Source organism: Doryrhamphus excisus, chromosome 8 (assembly GCF_030265055.1).
Source record: "Doryrhamphus excisus isolate RoL2022-K1 chromosome 8, RoL_Dexc_1.0, whole genome shotgun sequence".
NCBI classification, from domain to species: domain Eukaryota; kingdom Metazoa; phylum Chordata; class Actinopteri; order Syngnathiformes; family Syngnathidae; genus Doryrhamphus; species Doryrhamphus excisus.
Window position 1 is genome coordinate 17260953 of NC_080473.1, and position 27873 is coordinate 17288825.

The 27873-nt window shown below is 40.6% G+C and overlaps 1 protein-coding gene across 1 annotated transcript in view; it reads left to right on the plus strand.

Moving 5' to 3' along the window:
• The first annotated feature begins 769 nt into the window (after positions 1 to 769).
• The window catches only part of pcp4b (Purkinje cell protein 4b), a 28379-nt gene continuing 1275 nt past the window's right edge, over positions 770 to 27873 (plus strand). The window contains exons 1-2 of the mRNA XM_058080551.1: positions 770 to 940; positions 21226 to 21277. Of these exons, the coding sequence (XP_057936534.1) occupies positions 932 to 940; positions 21226 to 21277 (61 nt within the window). The 5' untranslated portion in view covers positions 770 to 931. The remainder of the gene's footprint in view (positions 941 to 21225; positions 21278 to 27873) is intronic.

The following is a 27873-nucleotide window of genomic DNA, read 5'->3' on the forward strand; positions in this document are numbered from 1 at the left end:
ATCTTGCATGGAGAATTTTGAAGACTATTTCTGTAGAAATGAAGAGCCTACAGCTAACATTTGGAGCAAACCCATCTTGTCAGATGCAGCGTTGACGATTACTCAGGGACATGCTCAAGCCTCCTTTCCAATCGACTTCCTCCATCCATCAACAGTCCACTGGGACATCACTTGGACCGGCCGTCTCTACATCACTGGACCTGTTCCTCATGGTGTAGCTTGGGAGCACCACATCAAGCTTTCATTGCTTTTAGTAAACATACTGTCAAAAATGTACAATAAAGTATTAGGCATATGAGATTTTCAGAATAAAGTTTAAATATTACATACGTGTCAGAAGTGAAAATAGAGCATGGCATTTACGACTTTATTCTGGAAATCTCAGATAATTTTAATACTCTGGCATTGCCTGAGACAGCTATAAAAGGAAGGACTTATTGGGCAAAAGTAATATTCCGACGTTTTTCCTTGTAAATTTTACAAACTTTTTTCTTGTAAATACAGCTTTTTTTCCGTGAATTTACAACTTTATTCTCATTTTTTCCAATACTCAGTTGTAAAAATGAGCTTTAATTTAGTGTAAAAGCCATATGAGTAAAAACAGAGCTTCAAAAAAAGAGCTTCCCTTCCCAAATCAGCACTGTGTGGGCGTTGGCAATATCATTATGAAATAATTCCACGGTTCTCCTTTTTTTAAAGGTTCATCGCTGTGACAGGGGCTTCCTCCACACAGCCATGTTAAAGCATCTGGGTGGTAACTTCAGGGAGACCCCCTCTCACCGACGGCGCTGCTATTGGCTTATTGGTGACGTGATTCCATGGAGGAGTCGGCTCGAAGACTTTATAAAAGCTTCCCGGTGTGCTGCCAGCCACTCTCCCTGAAAGCAATCTTGCAGAAAGAACCACAAACACCTCCACCTAAAGGTGCACCATGAGCGAGGTAGGACTATTTGACTTCTTTCTTTTAATGGATTATTACGCACGGATAGTAATGCGCACGGCGGAAGCATCATTAAGGAGGTACCGCGGTACCGCGGCGATTGTCGACTTATTTCTTTTCAGCTGTCTCTATCTTGTCACTTTAATAATGTGTTGCATGTATGGATAAATAACAAGCGCGTTGCAATTGTGTAATTACGCGCAGATCATGTATGAGTCATGTTTAGATTTATTAGTTAGGCAGTAAGGCAAACAAGTGCCGCGTAGGTAGGAAAAATGAAGATAAATGTTATTTCATTCATCCAAATGCAGTAAGTTCAAAATTATTTTTAATGGGGTGACCTGGAGGGGGCTTTACACAAGAGATGCCCCCACAATAGGATACATTTGGAACACTTTTGTTAGGAAGAGTGGGCAAATATTGCAAGTCAAGATGCTGATGGACTCCTACCTAAAAACGCGGGCTGCCAGTTTTCCCTTTAAGAATGAATTTAGTATAATACAATAAATTCTGTGCAATTTTAAAACAATCAAACAATATATTTTATATTTTTACATAATTATTATATTTTTCAAATATTATTTCTATTCAGCTGTCATATATGTCACTTTTGATTATATGTGGCACATGTTGTTATTGTTATATATCATTATTATTACAACACACGTTGGCCATCTTGAATCGTGAACCAATGATTTGACATTTAAAAACTTTCATTCATTAGACACCCATGTTGAAATTAATAAGTATGTAGTACCAACACCACAATCCATAATTTTCTGCTTTACACTATGTCCACTATTTCCTACTCTTTAACATAATTCTCCACATGACGCATTTGAATAATTTTTGATAGACATTTGTGAACATCTTGTACATTGCCGCATTGTTGCCATGTAGCTGATCTTGATACTGTTAGGATAGGACTGCCCTGCTGCACATAAAATTGCATTATCTTTGTAATTGGAGCTTTGGTTGAAAGAGTCATGTTTATTTTTGTGTGTATGTAAAGATGGGACTCTGGTCACATCATTAGGTACGCCTACGCTAATCCAATCAAAGAATAAAATAGATAAATAAATAATTGATGTCTCTATAGGCTGCAACCAGCAGGGGTGCTACTGATCAGTCCCAACACCAAAACATATGGCAATACTTTGGTGCCCAGTACCACCAGAAAAATGTTGTTCTCTACAAGCAGGGCCAACCACTGCAGTTTTCATTGGGTCATATGACTGTAAAGGGGACTATAGGAGTGTAATTCCATGTCTAGATGACTCTAACAATGTTTAAATCATACTTAGAAGACTGTAAACATATTTTCTATTCCATAACTATGAAGAAGGAATCCTACTTCACGGAAATTCACTCATCATTGTCAGGTCTGGAACCAATTAACCACGTAAAACGAGGGATTCTCAAATGTGATTGTATATTTTTTTCAATATAGGAGTTCAGAACATTTAGATAGAGATCCTCCCATCCCATTAACATGAACCGATTGTTAGGTTTCTAGTTAAATGGTAATGGTTTTATTTCATTTGAACATGCATCAGATTACAATTGAGTGCATCCCATAATCAGTTTACAGTTCCACATGTCCAAAAGGAGTAGGAAAAAGCAAAGCTTATTAAATCCTACCCCTCCATCTGGTACTTTTACAATCAGTAACTGTTACATTTGTTCACTTCCTGCTTTCTATAATACAGTTTGTTTTTTTTTGTTTTTTTTTTAAATAATGTACCTCGTACCGAAGTACGAGATGCCCATCCATACAGTGTATAAACATCTTTCAGTTCATGCCATTTTAATATTGAACTATAAAGCATTCGCAAAAAAAACGTGAGCACCATGAAAAGTAAGGCACATACGTTTAGAACTACAAGCTACTCAGTTGTCCATCCTTGATGTGGTATTTTTTGTAGCTGGGAGAGAAGAGTGGGGGAGGAGCTTGCAGCTCCACTTCCTGCTCAATGATGATAGAAAGTGATTCATGCAGTCTGCAGAAGTCTACTTTAAACCTAGAGTTGTTGGTAGTTGCTTTTTTGAAAAAGAGGATCAAGAGTTTTGAGATGCATGAATATATGCAAGTATGGGAAACAATGACATCTCTGCATGTTCTGTGTACCTGCATGCATGTGGATGCGTGTGTCTATGTGCATGCGTGTGTCTTCGTGTAATTGAAGTGGAGAGAGTGAACTTTGCTTTATGCAGAACTTATGTCTACACAAACACTTCCAAATAATTTCACACACTGTACACGTTTCTGAGTAAAATGAATGAAATGGGCATTTAGAAGGTTCAAATAACACAAATATTTACATGTTAGTTTTTTTTTAATTTTTATTAGAACACAAGTTAATTGTGAAATCTAAGCAAAAAAATATGAATCTGTTATGATTTTACAGCAGTTTTTGGGAGTAGACTCTTTTTTGTCCTCTAGGGACCCCCGAGGGTGGGAAATTAAAGGGACCCCCGAGGGTTAAACTCAAGCGTAAAGCGCATTCTTGTACATTGACTGCAGTTTTCCCAGTCCCTCCAGGCAGGTGTGGTAAAGCAGGCGACTACTTGGGGCCCCAGCCGATTTAGCGGTGCCCCTGATGACAAACTTTGAACTTCTACAGTAGTGGCGCTATGATCTCAGCCACCTTTTTGAGATGCCTGATTACGTAGGGGTTTCCCCACTTTGTAATAATAATAGATACATTTTTTGAAGAATAAGTAATTCATGAACTGATACTGAGAAAAGCATCTTGGCAACATTGCATACAAATGTGCAAAATAGGCTTCATTCAGCCACAACCAAGTACACCTGTGTTCCTACTTTCCTCCTTTTGGCACCTGGCGCTAATTTGAGTTCTGAGTATTACATCAGTTCCGTGCCTGCTCTTACTTGCTGTGCATGTTTCTGCATTATTATACATATGCATTTACGTCTCGTGTGTTTTTTGTTTGTTTTTTTTTTGCGAGAGAGGCACAAAGAAGTGTTGATGCAACTCCACAATAGTGGAGTGCATGTTTGTTGCCATTTTAGGCCAATAAATACAGCCTCGAGGTGGCAGAAATTCCTTTTTATAACAACTCTGCCTGCAACGTTGACATTGAAATATACTATACTCCGCAGCAAACAGGAAGTGAAAAGGCATGTTGCTGTGTTGCAAATTAGTGCACACACACAGTTGAGCTGCAATGTGAAAATTGGACTGTGTGCTTTGAATTATCAGTTAAAATCATCAAACATGGCAGGGATGGCTTTTTAAAAAATGGCTGGGATTGCATGAGTTAATATCCCCTACCCTGTGCAAGCATTTTTGTGGACACATGCCTTTTTCTGCTTTGTAGTTATTAATATTAAAGCCTTTCTACCTGCACTGGGTTCCCGTGTCTGCATCTTGAGGTCATGCCAGCACACAAACGTGTCACAAAATGTGTGAGGAGAGTCTTGTCTAATAATCCTTACTGCATATAACATGCAAAGTGACTTTCATCCTAGAGCTGTGCAGAGTGCCCTTACCTGTATTGTCATACATTGAAAGAAAGTCATTTGTATCCTAAAGAAGAGTTTTAATACAATCCCAAGCAAGTGACAGCAACCTTTAGATCAAGGGTGTTGTTATTTCAGTGCCTCCTCTCGATTAGTCTGTCATTACCTCAAATGGCAAATGTAGACATCAGCACACTTCCCCGCAAGCTGTTTATAACAAATTGTTCACCGTGCAGCTTAATAAAAGATGCATGCAGGGTGTGTACACACACACAACAGGAGCTATTTGAATAATTGAATCCCTTTGGCCCCGCAGCGAAATCACCAGCCTTTGATTTGGTGTTAATATGCAAAGTAAAGAGACGCTGCCACTTCTTGTTGATTAAAAGAGGTGTAACATTAGAGAGGAAGTTGGTGTGAATGGAAGCTGGATGAGGTGGGAATGAGAAGATGGGGATTTCCGGGCTTAGTTGACGGTGGTTATGACATTTTGGTCCTTTTGGATGCATACAAAAGGGATAACTAGCAGAATCTCACAGAAGCCCATAAAAATAATATGAAGAGATATAAGTATATAAATACATCTGTGCGGGGGTCTGTGCACAAGAGATACCCTCACAATTGGGCACTTTTGGAGCACTCTTATAAGGAAGAGTAGGAGAATATAGTCAAGGTATGCCAGTCTGATTTCCATTATTGACATCAAATAAATTAATTTGAATAATTTTTGAAAATAATTTTAAATTGATGACTTGCACAGATAACATGTAACATTATTTAAAGTTGTTCATTTTTTTTGCATGTTTTAAAATATAAAATTCTTGGCTAGTTTTTACATTTTTAATGGTATTTTTGTGTTAAAATGAAATTGCTGCCAATGAAATGAAATCTGAATTGAGTACTAATTTTGAGTACACTCAAAAATACCAAAATTCAGGTTTTATATTGTAATTTCATTCTTGCATGGTGGAAAAAAGAGAATAAACTTGTAGTATTATGAGGAAAAATAATGCCATGTTTGCATTTTGGAATAAGTTGGAATATTATGATACAACAACAAAAAAGTTTGAGTTCTTGAAAAATTAGGTGGAAAAACAAATGATTAAAGTGGAAATATAAGGGGAATTGGGGCTGCATGGTGGGCAGTGGTTCGCGCGCTGGGCACACAGCTAGCTAGTATTATGTTTATTGGTGAATGTGAGTGTGAATGGTTGTTTGTCTATATGTGCCCTGTGATTGGCTGGAGACCAGTCCAGGGTGTACCCCGCCTCTCGCCCGAAGACAGCTGGGATAGACTCCAGCATACTCGCAACCCTAGTGAGGATAAGTGACATAGAAAATAAAGGTATATTGCGACTTCCCTCTCATGTAGCTTAATAAAGTAACCAGAATATTAGAAACAAACACAAAAAATTCTATTATGAAATCAATACCTCTCCAACAGTGAGACTGGATATCATGTTATCCTTTCCGGGTGCTGAATAAAATGTCCAGGCAATGTAGCTGCATGACTACAGCAGCCTAAGGTAATTGCACATTTCATCTTTACTTTTTAATTACGCTGCTTTCCCGCCGTCTCTGAGCTGCAGAGTAGCGAGTCAACAACTTCAAAAAAAGATTAAAAAAATCCAGCAGAACAAGTCCCTAAAGCTTCTGTCAGCACCAGCTTGTCATAGGGAAACCAACGAGCTGACAAGAGAAAAACTGTCAGTTGCTCCAGATAGTGGAAAATGGCTGACTGGGACATTTTAATCCTTTTTTTTTCTCCCCATCTCCACACAGACAAGACATTAAGCTACTGACACTCTGAGTGACGTCACAATAACTGTTGCACTCATCGCTATAGAAGAGTCTACCTTAGAGTCTATCACATCTTGTTTATTTGGATAAGTATTTGTATGTTTTTAAGCACCTACTGCAAATAAAAGGTAGTCCACCAATTGAGCCCTGTTGTAGAGCTCCGAGACGACTCACAACATGCCCTGTGGTACTTTGGCCTAAATTCATAGACAGGAAATTTGCCAGAAAATGCTGTTTAATCCACTTTTAGCAGAGCTGGATTTGTCTAAGTACTTGGACTGGAATATGAGGACATAAAGATGAGGTTGTCCATCTTTTTGATGGTTGCTACAAAAGAGGCAAAGGTCACAGAACAGCTCAACACTTCCAAATAATTTATTTCATAGATAATCTAGAGTGTTCTGACCTTAGTGGACTATAATGACATAATGGAGGTGGGATTGGGAGTTCACTCATTTGAGGAATTAGTCTGTCCATTGTTTCCCCCTCATGGCTTCAAACTCTTCCTCTCTATCAATTCAAAAAAAGTGACATCAGGAGCTTTCACCACCAGCATTTATAATCCTGCGGGTGTATCTGAGGCGGAGGGGTAGAGTATCGGCATTGATGCCCCCGTGGAGGCCGTAAGATAAGTCTGCCCTGCTCTCTGCAGACTGGCAAAGCTCCAAGAAGCTTGCAGTGTGTCACTACGTTCACATGTTTATAAGCAGCTTTCAAGCATGTTCTGCAGGATTAGGGGACTTTTGTGGATTGTGTCAATCTGTTGTGTCGCGGCCTCCCACGTTGGTGGTTTTGTTGTCATTGGCTGCTCAAGAGGTTTGAACTCATAACTGACTCTTACTGACACTTCACTTCTGTGTCAGCCATTCATGCAATCATGTACATCAGACACAACCATGCTCTATACGTATGTCACATTACTTGTTGTAATTCATCCATCCATCCATTTTCTATGTCACTTATCCTCACTAGGGTTGAGGGCATGCTGGAGCCTATCCCAGCTGTTTTCGGGCGAGAGGCGAGGTGCACCCTGGACTGGTGGCCAACCAATCACAGGGCACATATAGACAAACAATCATTCACGCTCACATTCATACCTATGGACAATTTGGAGTCGCCAATTAACCTAGCATGTTTTTGGAATGTGGGAGGAAACCGGAGTACCCGGAGAAAACCCAGGCACACAGAAATGCCCATGCAGAGAATCAAACTTGATGTAACCTCATGTTTCCCATTATTGAAGCACAACTCCTCAATGCTAGCAGCACTCGTGCAGCCCCAGTCCACTGCCATCACCATGCTGTAAGAAAGACACAATTATCTTGCACTCACTTGTGTTAACACGTGTGTTAAGACAATAATAATAATAATCTTGGTTGACACATCTTTTCAACATCGCGTGTAAGTCGAGAACAGTACCTGGGAAAGGGAGGCTTTCTTCTGAGTGCTGGAGAAAAGTCTACGACCATTAGTTGAACCTGAGCTACATTAATGTGGTTTTCTTCCTGGTCGCAGAACACTGGATTAGCTGTACACCCTTGCAAAGGTACTGCATAGGAGTTTGCCCAACCCTTCTACATGTGTTTTGTGGAATTGTCTGTGACCCTTATGGTGTCCTATGGAATGGGAAGAATATATTCTTGATATTTATGATGATTATACATACATAAATTCACACGCACATACATACTGGGGGCATATGAGCCCCATGCAGCTTCCTGGTGCCCAGGACTGCACCTAGCAGAGGCAATGTAAAGAGAATCAATTAGATAAATTGATGTCTCTATTAACTCTTAGATGCATGAGTGACTGGACCCTACACTCTTCCATAAGTGGGTCAAAAATGACCCATACTAGAATCAATGCGTTTTTATGCCAATTTTGCCATTTTGGTTAGGAATAATCACTTGTATGATATTTAGTATTATATTTAGGAGTTGATAAGTTAATAAGAATCAAAGGTTCCTATTGGATTCCATAGACAATGCATTCAGGTCATTTTTGACCCACTTATGGAAAGTTGGGGTAGCAACACAAAAATAAAAATGTCTTAAAATGTTAAAAATGTGAATGGCATGATATCAAAACCATGTTTTTTGAGGAATAACTGGAATATGAAATGATAAAAAAAATTAATTACAAAGATATTTCAAGAAAACTACCTGACCAGGTCATTTTTGACCTACTTATGGAAGGTTGGGGTAGTAACACAAAAACAAAAAATTCTTAAAATGTATAAAAGGTAAGTTAAAAATGTGAATGGCATGATCCAAAAACATGTTTTTGAGGAATACCTGGAATATGAAATGATAAAAAAAAATTAATTACAAAGATATTTCAAGAAAACAACCTGACCGGGTCATTTTTGACCCACGTATGGAAGGTTGGGGTAGTAACACAAAAACAAAAATTTCTTAAAATGTATAAAAGGTAAGTTAAAAATATGAATGGCATGATATCAAAAACGTTTTTTGAGGAATACCTTTAATATGAAATGATACAAAATTTTCATTACAAAGATATTTCAAGAAAACAACCTGACCGGGTCATTTTTGACCCACGTCTAAGGGTCAAGCCTGTTGCTTGGCTGAAGTACTTTCTCCCAGTGGCATGCAAACATATCAGATAATACTTTTAAAGATAATGGCAAAAAGATCAAGATGAATATTAGTACCGGAAGCAATGCACTTGTCCAATCACAGGACACCTTTGCTGGCTGTGCACACAGCAGTCATTTAAATCCCACATTTCCACAAGCTCAGCATCATGCATGTTTCCGTCATGCACCTTACAAGGGAGAAGGAGGCTGAATTAGCTCAGCGACATTCCTGCTGCATGCTGCAAATTTACCCACCACAAAAATCATTACAGCATCACACCCCAGAGAGGTTGCAGGCTGAAAATAGCACTTGAGAGACTGTGGGGTTCTGCAGGGCCAAGCTAATAAGTAGGAAGGTTTGCAGAAACAGCTTAGAGCCTACCAGGGTTGGAAAGATCTCAGCAGAGACATTTGCATACCTTCAGTCATCACTGGCGCTGCCCTGTTCAGTAAGACGGTAAATCCGGAGATTATGCGGAAGAATTATGTGTAACCTTTTCCTTCTCATAGTGAGCGTGCTTACGTAAGACTTAAATTAATGCACAGATGCTGGCAGACACGGAAAAAGATTTCATGATGTAAGGCTGGTGGAAGATATGGCTTTATGTACACACAAGAGGAAAGCCAAGACCAACTATTGCGATTAGGAAGATGCATGGCTTTTGGGAGTGTGCGATGACCGACATAAAAAAGATTGTTCACTTGTGACCTCTCCTCCCGCCAGTTATTAATGATAACTGCCACCTTTCACAATAGAAATAAAGATAATAAATTGAAATATTAAGCAAAATCAAGGACCACGGTACATTTATTCATGCACGGGCAAATGCACAATAGTGCTAACAATGTGTCATATACAGTACTGACCCAAATATAACCTATTTTTTATGACCTGTTTGTAGAAAGACCAAATAAAGAAATAAAAACACAACAATATGTTTTAATGTGTAAAGTGTTTTCATTAGTCGATTACATTATAATACAGATATTTCTTACCTGCTGGACAGTTGTTTGATGACTGTGTCACGGGTGTCCGCATCTCTGATTGTACTCATCTGTGTGAGTGAAAAGAAGAAAAGCTCAGATGGGTAGGATAGGATGATGTAGGATACATCAGCCAGCTAGTTTGTTTGCATGCATAAATCTCCTGACCCTGATTATAACACAAACTGTCTTTATCCAGAGCTTTTACTCGGGTCATATTTGGGTCATGGTATTCATGCGATTGCTTCTCCTGTCAGTTACTGATGACGATCGCCACCTTTCACAATAGATATACATGACTCCAAATGAGCCACAAAGCAAGGGAAGTTGCAGTAATGCAGTGTACGTAATAAAGGGTTGGTCCAGTTGAAACGGTTCATTAAAACAGTGTACAATGCAACCTCCGTTAGCATCATGAATCCGTTGGTCTGACTCAAACCAAAACATGACCAAATACAATTTTTCCATAACAAGTAATGCAAATCTAATACATTTGTTCTGTACACCCCAAAACACAGTTTAAAATGAAACATAAATGATGTCACATTTACCTCGACTAAACAGCAGTGAGATCCCCCTTTTTGTTTTGATATGAATTATTTCTCTTTTGACACAATATGCTTGTTAGCATGGTTCTGTCATGAGATCCCTGCTTTAGCTAATGGAGTAGTACTAGTAGTGCTTTTCTGCATTTGGGTCTCAACATTACACTAACACTAACAGGGATGTTTTGCGATAATTATATGTTACTAACGTGGCACGGCGGTCGAGTGGTTAGCACGCAGACCTCACAGCTAGGAAACCAGGGTTCAATTCCACCCTCGGCCATCTCTGTGTGGAGTTTCCAGGTTCTCCCCGGGTTTTCTCCGGGTACTCCGGTTTCCTCCCACATTCCAAAAACATGCTAGGTCAATTGGCGACTCCAAATTGTGAATGTGAGTGTGAATGGTTGTTTGTCTATATGTGCCCTGTGATTGGCTGGCAACCAGTCCAGGGTGTACCCCGCCTCTCGCCCGAAGACAGCTGGGATAGGCTCCAGCACCCCCCGCAACCCTCGTGAGGAAAAGCGGTAGAAAATGAATGAATGTTACTAACACAGTGTATTGATAACATAATGCCATATTGTACACTAACCAGAAAATAGGCAATTTTTGGTGGCGGGCAACTCCTCCAGCTATACACTCTGGTTCAAGAATAAATCCATATGGCAACATCTGGTGGTTTCCCCATAAATTCTGCTGGAAACCCAAGTCCGAGGCATGTCAACGTCGTTGCTCACTCAAAGTCTCGCTGTCCTTGCTGTCTTGAGCATTTCTCATCTGCTAGGGCCCAGCCGGAAGCCGACACGTGACCTATATGTGAACTGACAGTGCAGCTTTTGAGGAAATGTTCAGTGTCGAGGAGAAAACGTAGGTTTGAATTACTGTCTACGGTCTAGATATGCGTATTTAATAGCCATTGAGAGCCTCTGGGGAGCTGCCAAGCCACACTGTTGAAATAAATCAGGTTCATTTTTTAATTCATATAAATGTTCACCCACCCCCATCTACTTATTGAAAGCTCTGTGCAATTCCTAAGCGTTTAGGTAGGATTCACCTGCATGTCTGAGTATCACTGGTGTGAAAGGACAAGCAGAGGACAGGCCCATCATCATTGCTCGTAATTAGTCTCTTAATTTGAGCACCTTTCTCCTTTGTAGTTCATGCACAGTCTCTCCTGCCGCTTGGCCCACAAAAGCAGACAGCGGCGTTATCTGGGTCGCGTTATTACACAGCATCATGTCACATGCTCCCACTGATGGTCGCTCGTCCGGAAGCAGGATGAGAGTTCACCTGGCAACAAGCCGGCCTCTCTGTGGACCTCCTCTTTGTCTAAAAGGGTCAACATCACTGATCCAGATGAAGTAGTTGAAGCCAAAACATCAATCATTGCTTGATGCCAACCTTGCTTATGAGTTGCATATCGCAGATTATAAACTAAGAAGCTTTCAGAGCCACGACACACTATTATTGATTATATTGAATCTGCATACAAACAGGAAGTTGCATGTAGCAGGATTAGTATGGATACTAGAAGAATGTATCTTTTTTGCCTGAAAACCCCCCAAAAAGTTCAATACTTTTATTTGTTGCACAGTGGTTAACATGCAGGCCACACAGCTATGAGACCCAGGCTCGATTTCACCCTCAGGGATCTCTGTGTGGAGTTTGCATGTTCTCCCCGTGCATGCGTGGGTTTTCTCCGGGTACTCCGGTTTCCTCCCACATTCCAAAAACATGCTAGGTTAATTGGTGACTCCAAATTGTCCATAGGTATGAATGTGAGTGTGAATGGTTGTTTGTCTATATGTGCCCTGTGATTGGCTGGTCACCAGTCCAGGGTGTACCCCGCCTCTCGCCCGAAGACAGCTGGGATAGGCTCCAACAGGACCGCGACCCTTGTGAGGATAAGCGGAATAGAAAATGAATGAATGAATTACTTTTATTGTTGACCATATTGCTGTGATCGAGAGGTGTGGACTGCTTTACTACAGTACAATTTGTTTCTGGTTCTATGGTTATCATCACACTTTTCTTCTCTGCCCTCAGTGGTATGCTGCGTTGGTCCAAAAGTAGTTCTGTGTAGTTCATTACGAACTGTGTTCTTCCAAAGGACTTCGGTCTAACTGTAATATTTTTTGTTTTTCACCACCAACAAAAGGTAATCATTTTGATTTGCTACTGACCACAGTTCAGCTTCCACATTACTTTTTATGTATGGATTTAATTAACCAGGTAGGTCAACCCCAGCTGTTGACCTGTACTTTTAATAAAGTGAACACACTGTGCTCACTAGTGTATTGCCTTTATTGTTTATTCAGCAAAAAAAAAAAAAGAAAATAGACTGAAGGAGCCGCTGATTAAAAGTGTGTCAGTGAGAATGAAAGGCTCTCCGGCTTGTGTGAATTGACTGGCTGATTGGAGCCGAAGCCATCCTGAGCACGTACCAACTTCATCTCTGTCTCTCTGCTTACTTGTTCCTTTTACTGCTCCCAATATCCCTGCAATTCCAAATAGAAGGGAGAAAGTAATCCCCAGACACCGGCACAACACTCACACTAATGAAAGAAACACAGAAAAATGTAATCTCGTCAATTTCAAGGCTTATGAAGTTGTGTAACAGGCCGGGGGAGTTTGAGGGGAAAAATCCTACAAACCCAACTGCCCTCCATACGTCAATACTTGTACTCTTATCCACCAAATGGTAGATTGTATCGGTCGTATCGGGACACCCCTATGGTGTGTAAGTCATTTTATATGCCACAATCCAATCACTTGCGAGGACAAGCCACACATAAACAACAGTGATGGTTAGCGGAGGTTGCAAAAATGGTGCTGCTTACCACGCAAAATATTTTGGTGGTTGTGCTTTGTGTAAGAAGCCCGGGAACCACTGGTCTAAGTAGAAGTTAATACGTAATTACTCACCTCCTTGCTGCAATACAACAATAACTCACCTACTTCTTATTGCCTTTACCGAATGGAGGAGAAGAGCTCCTCTGCAGAGTGGACTTATTGATCCAGCCCGGATTTGGCAATGTTTCTTCACAATACCCTTTGACCTTCATGATAGTGTGTTTTATGTAATAGCCAATGCTGCTCGCACGGGTGAACGTGTATTTGAAAGCACACAAAGAGAGCGTAGTTGAAGAGAGACTCACTCCTACAGCAGTGAGGATGAGCTTCTAAAGAGATGAAGAGCAGCAGGAGTTTTAACATGGCAGCGTCCATTCTCATGCTGAACATCACCTTTTAGAGGCGAATGAGGTAACGTGTTGCTAAGAAACCAAGGACTTCTTTTCCAGATAAATGTTTCAGGCTCTTGTACGTGCATGATGTGTGCTGCATTGGCCAAAAAGACTCTGATTTCTATGTATGATGTGTACAGTACAAGTATCTCATCAATACACAATATGTGTCATCAAGGTGGAAACCAAAGGGGACTTACCTCACATCTTGTTTTCTCATGTGTGTGGGCCAAAAAAGTTTTTAGCCTCAGGGGTCTCTAATTTAAGGAAGTACGTTTCTGCCACTGAAAGACAAATAACATCCCAATGATGGAGATATTTTATGAGATAAAAAGTCAGAATTATGAGATAAAAAAATTTAATTATTAGATATCAAGTCATAATTTTGAGATAGGAAAGTCAAAATTATGACATAAAAAGTTACAGTTATGAGATATGAAGTCATAATTTTGAGATAGGAAAGTCAAAATTATGAGATAAAAAGTTAAATGTATGATATATAAAGTCATAATTTTGAGATAGAAAAGTCAAAATTATGACATAAAAATTTACAATTATGAGATATGAAGTCATAATTATGAGATTATGAGCTACAAAGTCAAAATTATGAGATAAAAAGTTAAAATTATAGATACAGATATGAAGACATAATTTGAGATGGGAAAGTAAAAATTCTTAGATAATTTGCTGAAATTATATCATAATATATAATGATTTATATTAACTAAAAGCTCATAATTATGAGATTAAGACCTATGAAGTTGTAATTCTTAGATAGAAATGTCGCAATTATGAGATAAAAATTTAAAATTATGAGATATGAAGTCATAATTTTGAGATAGGAAAGTAAAAATGATGAGATAAATAGCTGAAATTATGAGATACAACATCATAATTTTGAGATTATGAGCCATAAAGTCATAATTATGAGATAGGAAAGTAAAAATTAGAAGACACACACTCCACATGTGCCATGTGACAAAGGCTCTTTATATCTTTATTTTGTCTTTTTATCTCATAATTATGACTTTACAGTTCAATAATTAACTTTTTATCTTTGACTCCCCTTTGTCATAATTATGACCTTTCATCCCATAATTTTGAGTTTTTTTTCTCAATTTATCATTGTGTTTTTTTTCTTTCAGTGGCGGAAACGGGCTTCCATCCTAAGTAGCATCAAGCCAATAAGCATCAGCATTAACAGATGTGGCTGTAGGCAACCCCATGATGTAGCTTTCTTTTGAAAATAAATTCACCTCTTTGTGAACTTGAAAATGTTGCTACTCAGATGTTGATGTACACTTTCCATTTGGTCATTTATAGTAGCCTCATCAGCGATATTAATGCTGACTGAAGAGATTGAGCCTTACCGCTATTGCAACATCGGTTGTGGAGTTACTGTGCTGTGCAATATCACTATTAAGGCTTTTAATTCATTCATTCATTTTCTACCGCTTATCCTCACAAGGGTCGCAGGGGTTGCTGGAGCCTATCCCAGCTGTCTTCGGGCGAGAGGCGGGGTACACCCTGGACTGGTGGCCAGCCAATCACAGGGCACATACAGACAAACAACCATTCACACTCACATTCATACCTATGGACAATTTGGAGTGGCCAATTAACCTAGCATGTTTTTGGAATGTGGGAGGAAACCGGAGTACCCGGAGAAAACCCACGCATGCACGGGGAGAACATGCAAACTCCACACAGAGGTGGCCGAGACTAACCGCTAACCACTCGACTGCCGTGCAGCCCCCAGGCTTTTAATTAACATAAAAAAATATTTAAGAAATAACACCACCCTGGGGGCTGCTGTGTTGCATTGCAACGACAATTTCAATGACAAGCTGCTAGCTGCGTCTGACACACACGCTAATAAATAACAATGTTTGTTGTGGATGCCGTCTTGCATTCGGCGTCCAGTAAGGAAAAGTAATAATGTTAGGGGGAAGAAAGATACAAAACAACCAAAAAAAGATAATAATGTGATGTGTTGTGAATGGCCAATCACATTATTCTCTAATGTGCAGTGTTCTTACAATGTAAGGTATGCACAGTACAACTTCCGCTTGGCTCATTCTGAGTGTGTGTGTGTGTCTGTTCCCTGCCTGTATTTGTGTGCTTTCATATTTTTCCCCTTGAAGTATCGTAATTAAGAGCCCGGAGGCACAACTTTTCATGCAGGCCACAGTTGCATGCTGTGTATATTCGCGCGCGTGTGTGTGTATGTGTGTTTCAAATTCACCTCAATGTGTCCCTCCGAGGCCGCTAATGATAAACGAGAGGTTCAATATGAATCTCACTGCTCTCCATCACTCTCATCAGTGTAATTACAGCTTTTCCCTCCCCACATCCACTTGTTTGTGTGTACGTTCTGCTCACAGGCAAGTTCATTTGTTTGTGTGTGTGTTGTGTGTGTGTATGGTTAGAGCCTCGTCCCGCTCAGTAATCTCGCTCGTGGAGCCGCTGTTATGGCAATTTACACTTGGCTCAGTCCCAGAGCTGCTGAGGCGTGACGCATCTTCTTCTCCTTCGTCCCCACCGCCGCCCTGAGGAGTGTGATAGCGCCTCATCACCTCAGTGCACTGACAACCCACAACCTCTTGGGAGCCGCGACCCTGCGTGACCCCAATCATGGTTTCATGAATACACAAAAGACACACAAAGAAGTTGATTTTTTTTAAACTTCAAATCATCTGGATCAATACTGTTGGTGACTGTAATGTTTTTAGAAAACCAAAATATGGCCTCCACTCTAATAGACGCCACATTATAACATCCATTCATTCATTTTCTATACCGCTTATCCTCATTAGGGTCGCGGAGATATGCTGGAGCCTATCCCAGCTGACTTTGGGCGAGAGGCGGCGTACACCCTGGACTGGTGGCCTGCCAATCACAGGGCACATATAGACAAACAACCATTCACACTCACATTCATACCTATGGACAATTTGGAATACCCGGAGAAAACGCACACACAGAGAAAACATGCAAACTCCAAACAGAGATGCCCATGGGGGGAATCGAACCCAGGTCTCCTAGCTTTTAAAATCTACCACATGAGATGTATGGTATCAGCTGGGAAGGGAATCATTGCAATCGCACATGACTACATACAGTTGTTTTAAAAGGGAGGGGCTTGGAGGAGGAGGAGAAAAGGTGTAAACTCCATTCTACTTCAGCAGGTGGCGGCCATATTGACAATGAATGAGCACAAATCACCGAAAAGCCTGAATGCTTAATGTCGAACAGAAGCTTCTTACGGCCATACGATTTGAGATATTGGCACCACAAGATGACCGTGAGTGGCCCGAGGGTTGGGTCTTTGCTTAGATCTGCTCGTTTTGCAAATTAGGTGAGAAATGACCGCAAGAGTCGAAAACATTGACAATTAAAGAGTTGGAGAAACAAAAGACGGCATCTTTAACATGGGAGTCAATGGGAGAATTTTCAGGCTTTTGTCGCTTCTAGGGGCCACAGAAGGCAATCCCTTCATTTTTCAGCCATTTTTGGAAAGGGGACGAAGAGTCCTATGTTTTCACCAAAAGAAATCAAGCTAGCTAAAACGGTGTGGCGAGGAGGAGGAGTTGTTTGCAAAAAAGATAATTTTCCAGCCTCCTACACTCGAGCAGTAGAGTGAGAGCCGAGGTGGATTTTCGCCCTGCTTACATCTCCTTCTGATGAAGATAGAGCCAAAACTAAACATCCAACGGAAAAACTAATTAGCCACAGAGAGAGTTGAGAAGTTTGTCAAAAAAATGAGCCATTAATCACATTTCTACATGACCGTATGGCTGAGCTACAAGGCTGTGAAAAGTCTGTAAATTCTCCTTTTTCTCTGGCATGTGGTGTTTCTACAAATAGCACAGGATGTACCTAAACGTTTTCGTTAATAGCGTCGCCATGGTTACACAAATCTTTCCAAAGAATAAATACCAACCTAGTCCCGAGTGTCACAATTCCGGCGGTGTAACGTGTGGGGGTCCTTCTTGCGGTTTAGGCATTGCAGTGCATGCCCATAATAATAGCTTAACGGGAGGAATAATAAGATAGGCTGCTCTGCCATGCAGAGCCTCCATTTACTGGTGCTTGGTCAGTAGGGGCCAGCATTGCAGTGCATGCCCATAATAAATGGATGTGTGGTCACTTTCTCACACACTCCAAAGCATTAATTAATTTAATTTTATTATATTTAATCAAAACATTTCACGAAAAGGCTGCATTTGTATGTATGATGTTCCCTGATATCTGGATATCTGCTGATACCTCTACAATTCCGATACAAGAGCTGTGTTTGCTTTAATATACAACCATGCAGCCATAAGAATAACAGCAAATGTCGCTTGAAGAACATCAACATACATAGCCGTCTCCACGCATGCAGTGCCGCACACACACGCAAACACAGCCTGATGCGTTCATGGCTTCTATCAGACTATGTTGGCTATGTTTGCTGACATCACTAAAGCACAGCTCCTGTATGGGAAATGTTCTCATGTGGCATCAATTTCCGATACGTGAATTGCACTGGTATCAAAACCCTACTACATATAATATACAGCATACTGTACAATCCTACTACATTTGTATAGTGAATAGAGAGTCACAGTAATAATATCAATATGAATATCTCCTCAAGTATTATTCATTTATTTCATGACTTGAAGGAAAATGGTTGACCATGATACATTAACAACTCAAATAAAGACGAAACTTCCAAACGGCATCAACCCTTAGTTCCTCTCCCTGACATCAAAGTGCCAAACACTCTGCTGTTTGAAATTCATGGAAAGTCCTGAATTAATAATGTAGAGAGACAAGCTGAGAAAAGAGGACAAATAGCATGATGCCTTGTGGAGCCCTGCTATTAAAGCGTACTGACATGAACAAATAGGAAACCTTGGTACAAGTGGGGATTACAATGACGTGGTTGCAGCGAGAGAGATGCTGCAGAGTCCCCAAAGGAACCAAGCACATACGTTGTGACTAAATGGAGCAATCATTTCCTGTCTCAGTTTGGTTACCCAGCACAACCCCAGTGTGTTCCCTGTTTCGGTAGTCACCCTGGTGAATAACAGGGGGAAAAAAAAGACTGTGTTTTGTTATTTTTCAGCCAGAAGGAGACATTGCGGATCATCAAAACTCATTTTAATGTAATTGGCTTTGCATGCAGAGGTGCAGAGATATTACAATACTAAGAATGGGATGCTGTTTGACAAAGTGGGAATGTTGACATGTTTAACCTTCCTCTTGTGTTAGCTTTCTGGTATCATCTCTTGTGTTAACGGGTCGGTTTTGACCCATGTATTAAATCAGCTATAAAATACACTAAAAACAATAAGTTACCATTAAATTTGCTTCTCATCTCTTGGTTACCTTCTTAGGCTTCCTCGTCCATGAAAATGTTGGTTTTAATACTTTTGGTGTGGGCATGTAAGCCTTTTTTTTGTCACTATAACCCTCAATTTCAATTTCCAAAAATGGTAAAATGAACATCAAAAGAATCATATTAATAAATCAAAGGTTCTTTTGTTACCTGGCTATTACTGAGGGCTATAGAACATATCTCTTAAATCAATTAGTTTGATTTATTTTCTCATTTTAGTATTAATCACTAAATAAACATCTATGGTGTTGGGGTCAATTTGGACCCATATACATTAATGTCAAGAAAAGGTAGAAAAAGTTATTGTTTTCAGCAACAGAACTTAAACTGAAATATTTTTCAACTGAATACTGAAACTTTTTCCCTTCGGTGTTTGCCATAAACTTTATAGTCATAATATTATAACTGGGTCGAAACCGACCCTAAATATACAGTGGTCATAATTTCAACCAGACCATTTTAAAATTTAGTAAAAATAATTTTTTTTGGTTTTATTTTGTTGAAATAGAGTTTCCTGACAAAGTCAAAAGGCCTTGATGCAATAAACAAATGTTATGTGATTTTTTTTTATGCAATAAAATGTAAAACGGGTCGGTGCCGACACCAATAGGTGTAAACTGTCATGCCGTCATCAAGTGTTAAAAATTGGTAAACCACATCCATCCATCCATCCATCCATCCATTTTCTTATCCTCACGAGGGTCGCGGGCATTCTGGAGCCTATCCAAGCTGAAGTCAACCACAGTCAAATGATGACAAATGGAAAGGTGACTTGCATCGTTAAAAATTGTTACTATTTGAGAGGCACTGTAGAGCAACAATTACTTTCACAATTACTTTCTCAGATCCTCAGAGAGTTCTTTGACTTGAGGTACCACATTGAAATTGTAGTAACCAGTATGCGAGACCATGAGAATGTTAATGCTAACATCACAATTTAATTATAAGGCGTTTTTAAAGGGGCCCCTTTCATACAGCTCCTACAACTTTTGAGACTTATGTTGAATTATGGTTAAAATGTTGTTCTACTTTTAAATCCACAACTTCAATTAGGGCATTAAATCAGTCAGACAATAGGACGTCCTTGTCCACTTGCCGGGTGGACAGCCGTGACCGCTTTTTCTTGCACATGGCAGCCATAGAGTGATTTTTCACTTGTGCGAATTGCATATCTCAACCACAGTAAGACAGCAATGAGAATACTATTTTTGGGGGGAGCTAAAGACCTACCTCACAGTCTCAGTCACAGTCCATCTGCTCTCGCCACTTCACAGACAGCTGTTTTGTGTTTTGTGAACAAAGCACAGTTTGACGCCAGATTCTCCAAAATTCATCCAATTATATGATCACTTTTTTTCACTGCTTGTTGAAAACTGTTATAGCACTGGCAGGGGGTCAGGGACTAGAGCCGATCCTGGACCACAATAGAGTAGGTGTGGTCAAGGGGATGAGGCCAACAGGAGAAGAATACACAGTTACTGTATTACTATTGCCCCACTGGGATCCAGGATCATTTTAAAAGCAAACAAATGGCTCAGAAACAATGTATCTTAAAGGCGTTGTGCGAATATCCTGTTTTTGGCATTAACAATGTGTGCCATTCTTTCTCTCTTCCCCGTCTTTGCAGCAGAGTTGATTTTAGTCATCAATTTCCCCGCTGCCAAAGATTGTATAACCAAGTCTTAACTGCAGATGGGCGGTATCGATCCTCCTCTGTCATCGAAGCTCCCACCCAGGTTGTGTGCTCATTTGAAACACAAGCTGACAACCTGTCGGCGATGCTGCAATAAAGTTGTCCACCTTGGCGATGAGCAGAGACACGAGGGAGAGACACTTTCATTTGATTGTGTGGAAACGTTTCAAATGAACTTTATTTCATTCGATCGGTTCTTCATGCCGTCGTCTATCTTGTGAATTTTACATGAAGATGGTCATATTCTTGGGAAAAATGTGGAGGCTTGTGGGGGGGCTTTGTTTACGCACCGTGGCTGTGAAGATAGATGGGCCATCAGAGGCAATTGTAAACACATGCTCAGGGACATCACTTGTGCGACGGATGACTGATGCTGAATAATTTAACAAGAGGCAGATGTGGAAGGAGAAGCAAACAAGTGCAGAATGTGATGCAAGAAGGTACATACATAGCTGCATCGGTTCTGAATCACCTGCAAAGGTGATTGGAACAGTGGCTATCCTGTCCAAAAAGTATTGCACTAATCAAATGGTTGCTTTTCTTCTGCAGAGGCAAGTTTCTGGGCCTGCTGCCGGCAACAACAAAACCTCCGGAGGACAAGGTAAGAGGAAAAAAAAATGCTGCATTCTCATCCGAAGGTCAAATAATAAACAATGCACACACAGCGAGCTCTCAGCTATGCAGTGTTTAATAAGGATGAGCATTGGCGCAGAATGTCAAAGCAGGCTTTGGAAATACATCTTGGCAATAGGTGTAAAATAATGAAATTGGCTTTATATCTATATACACATATATATCATATATACATATATATATATATATATATATATATATATAAACTGATGACTTGCACAGATAACACGTAACATTATTTAGCTATATAAGTTTGTTTTTTTTAGCACATTTTAAAACATTAAATTATTGGCTAGTTTGATCGAAATGAAATCTGAATTGAGTACTAATTTTCAGTGCACTCAAAAATACCAAAATTCTGGTTTTATATTGTAATTTCATTCTTGCATGGTGGAAAAAAAGAGAATAAACTTGTAGTATTATGAGGAAAAATAATGCCATGTTAGCATTTTGGAATAAGTTGGAATATTATGAGACAACAACAAAAAATTAGGTGGAGAAACAAATGATTAAAGTGGAAATATTAGGGGAATTGGTGCTGCACGGTGGGCAGTGGTTAGCGCGCAGAGCACACAGCTAGCTATTATTATGTTTATTGTGACTCCAAATTGTGCATAGGTATGAATGTGAGTGTGAATGGTTGTTTGTCTATATGTGCCCTGTGATTGGCTGGTGACCATTCCAGGGTGTACCCCCGCCCGAAGACAGCTGGGATAGTCTCCAGCATGTCTCCGCAACCTGCAACATTGACAGACACAACAGATTATTGTGGAAATGATCACTTCTCTTGGCTTGTCAGGGTGACTGACCTGCAGATGCCGCTTCAAGCTAGTTAGTGGTGATAATCTCTCCACGTGGATTACAGTGTCTTGTTGTTCAAAGCATTAAACATGAAGTGTGTCTATATGCCTGCTCATCCTTTCCTTCTCTGATTTCAATATTGCAGAATACATTATGGTTATGCAGGTGGAAAAAGCCATGCCTGACAAAGACAGTAGTTTATTACCTCCACATTTGTATAAAAAAGCAAACGCGCCAATTACTGGAATGCATAACCTCCTATAGTCGCGCTCTACTCACGTCCAATATAGAAGACATAGCATAAGTGAAAAACCGCAGGGAACCACAGAGAAAGTCAGGGAATGATTGAGGAGGAAGAGGAGTGGGAGGAAGGACAAGTCAAGCAAGTTTATAGAACATGATGGCTCATGTATTCATGATGAGCTTTTAAAAGACACATGTCCAATGATTGACAGCCCCCCCCCCCCCCCCCCCCCACACACACACACACTCTGACCACATCATCATTGTCGACATGACAGCGACAAGCATTGTAAATGAGCTCATCTGTCACTTTGGAGCACTTTTTGCGAATATGATGTTTAGGTAGCCCGGAGTCATGATGGCGTGTGCTGGAGCGCCACATACCATGCACCATCCATCAGCAGGCTGCTGCAGTAGTCTTCTTTACAATGGATCACTGAAGACAATTGAGCATCGCTGGTACGAGTAGCACATTTTTTGCCTCATCCAAGAGTCAATTTTACTTTGCAATAACTTTGTTAGCACATGCGTGTGCCATGATTTACAGCTGTCTCATAAATCACATTGAGCTATAACGGCCTGACTCAGCTGTGTCAAATAATGCAAACTGCAGGATGGCCCCCACCCCCTCCCTGATGTAAATCCTCTGATGAGGATACGCATGATTAGAAAAGGAGACTGACCGTATATACACAGGCCTGCAGGAGGAAATAGAAATCGTGCACAAATGACTTTACAAATGGCGTTTACTGTTAAGCTCTATGCCAATACACCTGAGCAGCAGCAAAGTCAACATCGACTGGTAAACTAATATCGTCTGTGATTTAGCCTGCTGCAAATCATAGCGCTTCTATTCCAGTTGTGTAATTAGATGGATAATCACTTTAGGCAAAGCGCTGAACAGATATGTACTGCAGGGCTGGGATGCAAATTCAATAATAACTTTGTATGAGTGGTTTGAAACGTGATTTAGATATCAAATCATGTCTGTATTTTAGTGTCTATTAGAGGAAGTACGGTGGAATCAATTTTTTTTAGGATTTACTGTCATTTTTCCCCCCATGGCAAATAATGGGTATAGGAACCAGTACGTTCCAGGGTCAAACCGTCATCATGGTTACTGTATAAATGATTTTTGTGTGGCATTTGAACATTTTAACTATAAAAAGAAGTTATGTCCAAAGTGTGGCCCGGGTGCCGTTTGTGGCCTGCGACTTGTTTATTATTGGCCGCAGCACATAGTAGAAGTAAAATTAAACCCTAAAAGAAACAGCAAAAATGTGGAAGTTAGACCCCAAAAAAGCTGAAATGTTAATACTACAAGCTTTGGATTTAATTTTTTTTTACAGTTCTTCCTTGTTTATCCTGTAATTTGTTTCAGACACGACCGCGATAAGTGAATTTCCACAAAGTAGGATTCAATATGAATAAATAAATAAATATTTTCGTAGCAAGACCATGACCATGAACCTTTTTACAGCCTTATACCAGTATGGTTTTTACTATTATTAGAGCCCTGTAGGCATGAAATAGCACCCCTACAGTCACCTTCACACTTGTATTACCCAATATAGTAATAGAAAATAACCCATCTCAGACAGATAAATAAGATAAGATAAACGTATATGTAGCATTGACAGCGTACTTCCTAGAGCAGGGGTCAGCAACCCGCGGCTCCAGAGCCGCATGTGGCTCTCCAGCCTCTTTGTTGCGGCTCCCTTTGCAATGCTTGAATATTTTTTAGCACCCGTGTGGTGAAAATGCACGTCTTTGTTATGAGTTTACAAAAATCCAACTTTGTGTGAGACCATGAATGCATCCTGACTGAGTTCTGACTGGTGACTGAATGAGCAGACAGGATGCTATCCAGTTCTCTCTGACAGGTTAACATGAAGGGAAATGAGTAATACTTTGAGTTATTTGAGTTATTAATTATTATTAATGAGTTATTTGACGATTCTAAAAAATAAATTAGAGCTCATTTAAAAACAAAAGTTTATCTCCAGTACTAGCAAGAGTACTCCAACTCGTCTTTTTTTTTCCCCTCCAATGTTGTTTTAAACATACAACGTTTTGCGGCTCCAGGCTATTTTTCTTTAGTGGGCAAGTGGGTGAAATGGCTCTTTTCATAGTAAAGGTTGCCAACCCCTGTCCTAGAGGCATCAACAGCCAGAGACCAATGTAGGATACTACTCCACTGACGCTGTTAAGGGGAGACTCACAATGCACTTCAATCGCTTTATTAACAAGCAGAGAACACATGTAATGAACATTCATTCACACAGGAGCTGCTGTCGGCCACTCTCTACAATGCTAACCTGATGCTAGCACTCAGCTACAGTCAACTCTAGCAAGTTGACGTCACACAAGTCACTTTCCCGGGACCGCTTCTTGAAGGCGCACACGTCAAGTCGCAGATATGATTTAAGAGTTATGAATGAATGAATTTTAAAAAATAATGATATTGTGTCAGTAATGAGAAATGGTCTGCCTTTAGTAAATTGTCTGCTAGAGTCAGCGCTTCTCCCCCGCCGTTGTGAATAAGCGCAGGATTATTCAACTGAGCTCACCTTTAGATATCAAAGTCATCCTTGTTTTTTATAAATAGATAGCGGCAGCGGCAGCAGGCCCTCAGTGATGATGACCCACTTCCTGCACCCGTTTTAATTAGCTTTACTGTAATGTCTAGTTGTTGCTGAGGTGAATTCATCTCATGCTAATTTGGAGCCATCCCATGCATAAAAAAAGGACTCTCACTGCATCTTTTGGAGTCTTTGAAGGTGTTTGTACGCATTTACCGCATACGATACACATGCATCCCGAAACCCCAAAGCAAACTTTGTTGTTGACATGCTGCGAGTTAGCAAGCGAGCCCGCAGTGGTGATCAATACAGTTCTTCATGTGTACGCTTGTATCGATCGCTCCTGCAGGGCTCACACTTCGCTGGTACTTCAAGGCTTTTGCAGAGGGGTGGGGGTTTTGCTTTTTTTTTTACTTCCACATGCTGCAAAATCCTGGCAGGCGTACATAGACATACATCTTCTTGTCCTACCATCTGCATGTCCTCACCAACCAGATCTAGAACTTCAGTCTTGACCTTCTTCTCCTTCCTGGTAGCCACATCTTCACCATGCTTCCATCCATCCATTATCTATGCAGCTTTTCCTCACTAGGGTTGTGGGGGAATGCTGGAGCCTATCCCAGCATCAACCCTGATGCTGGAAAATGTTGCAACTCCAATTGGAACACCCAGCAATAAAATACCCAGCATGGTTAGATGCTCCTCTAGGGACGCTAGGGTTAGGGAGTTGGGGCTAAGGTTAGGGTTTGGCATGGGGTTGGCCATAAGAACTCCAATTCCTTTGGCTGGGAATTGAACCTGTGGTGTCACCACCAGGGCTCCAGTTAAACTGTCCTGTTTGGAGTGGTTCACTTACTGTTACACTTATAGGACAGTTTAGAACATGGGTCGGCAACCCACGGCTCTGGCTTTTGTCAAGCACACTGAAGTAAAGGAAATGTACAAAAGAATGTGAAATATCCGACTCACCGCAAGTCTGTGAATGCATCTGGGCTACGTTCTCAAAAGACACAAAAAAGGTGAGACAGTTTTGTGTTGCACCTGAAGCAAAATAATGTAAGTTCAACTATGTTGTTAACGAGAGCGTAGAAGTGTGCTTTAGAATGAGAATGACTCGGGGGAGGGAGGGAGGGAGGTAGGGAGTGGAAATGAATAATGTCTCTAACTGCAAAGACAGTCTAGGACAGGACCAGTACAAGGTCATTGATGACAAACAATTCTTTGCAGGGGTACACACGATAGAGCAAACAACACTGATATATACGTATACACATTTCTAAGCTGTGTAATGTTTTGCAACGTTTGAATCTCCGTTGAACATCTCTGTGTGGAGTCTGCATATTCTACCCGTGCATGCGTGGGTTTTCTCCTGGTACTTGGGCTACCCCCATCAACCCCAAAACATCCATCTTAGCTTCATTAGGTATGAATGTGAGTGTGAATGGGATGCAACCATTCCAGGTTGGCTCTCACTCAAAGTTAGCTGGGATGGGCTCCAGCATACCCCCTTGTGACCCTAATGAGGACAGGCATAGAAAATGAAAGAACATTTTTACTGGAAGAGGAGGCAGAATATCCATTTGGTTTGTAAAGGTTGCCGACCCCCGGTTTAGAAGAGTTGAAATGAGACTTTAAAATATGTGTCTGAACCCAGAGGTTCTGCTGTACAGTACACAGTATATTGCTATCGTGGGAATATACTGTAAGTAATGGCTGAGATTTAGCACCACTATTAAGGGACTTAGACGCGGTCCTGAATAAATCTCCGAGTGAAGCCTCTTAAGCCAAAATAAATTGTCCACCAACGGTGTAAAACAGTGCATTACATTACCTTAAGCCACGTTTTGACTTTCCCTATCCGTCTCACTTGTCTCAAGGTCTAAAAGTCTGTCTCTTATGCGTCTCGTCCACAAATCCCTCTCACGGCTGGACTGCTTTTTAAGCGGTGAAATCAAGGAGTCACACATTTCACGCTTCTCCTGAAAAGACATTCTGAAAGACAGCCAAGCGAGGACGGCCTCATCGTGTCACTTGTGAACCCATTTCATCTTCAATGTGGGAAAAGTTGGCACCATGCCGAGGAGTCATGTCTGAAACCTTGCATCTCATGGTTATTACCATGCAGCAACACTAGAAATAAACATCAACCTTTATAGAAATGGCCTGACAGCACATATTACACTGACATTAGGTGAAGACCGGGAAGAAATAGGCTTGTTGGAAGAGTGATCCATCACTAACCGTAACCAAAGACTAGCCCGAGGGTTAAGGTTTGGTTTTTCTAGTTAGAACTAGGGTTAGGTTTTTTGGGTAAGGGTTGGATTAGACTTCGAACCCCATCCTAGTCCTCTGTTCATCCGGACTATCCAGATGACAGTAGTTTGTATTCATAAATGAGATGTCTGGTGTTGACACAGTGAAGGTCGTAACTCAAAACAAGCATGGGTGCACCGAAAAAGTCAATATCAATTAACGTAGCATGTGAATGTTGTCTTGACACAGCAGTTAGTGATTCAGCCTCCAGCAGCAGGACGTAAAAAGTCAGGCTTGGTCTCTGGGGATGAATGGGGGATTAGCTACAGTGTCAACGCACAAGTCCTCGTGGCATTTAGCTTTCCTGTGCAACACTTGGCATATCCTGCTGTTTCTTAACTAGCCGGTCTGTACGTTATATCACACATGCAGCATTGCATCACATTCCATCCCATTACATCCTTCAACCCGCAGTGTTGTGACCTTTTAAGTCCAGAATATCCCAGCTTCATTGACATATGCTCTCTGCTGACCCGGTGATGGGAAGTGATAGGATTTAAGTCATAGTGATTCTTCTCATCGGTACCATTCTGATGACTGCACGCCTTTTGTTACACATTTGAGTAATATAAACTCTCTTTTTATGCATTATTTTATGCATACATTTAATACTGTTTGTTTTATT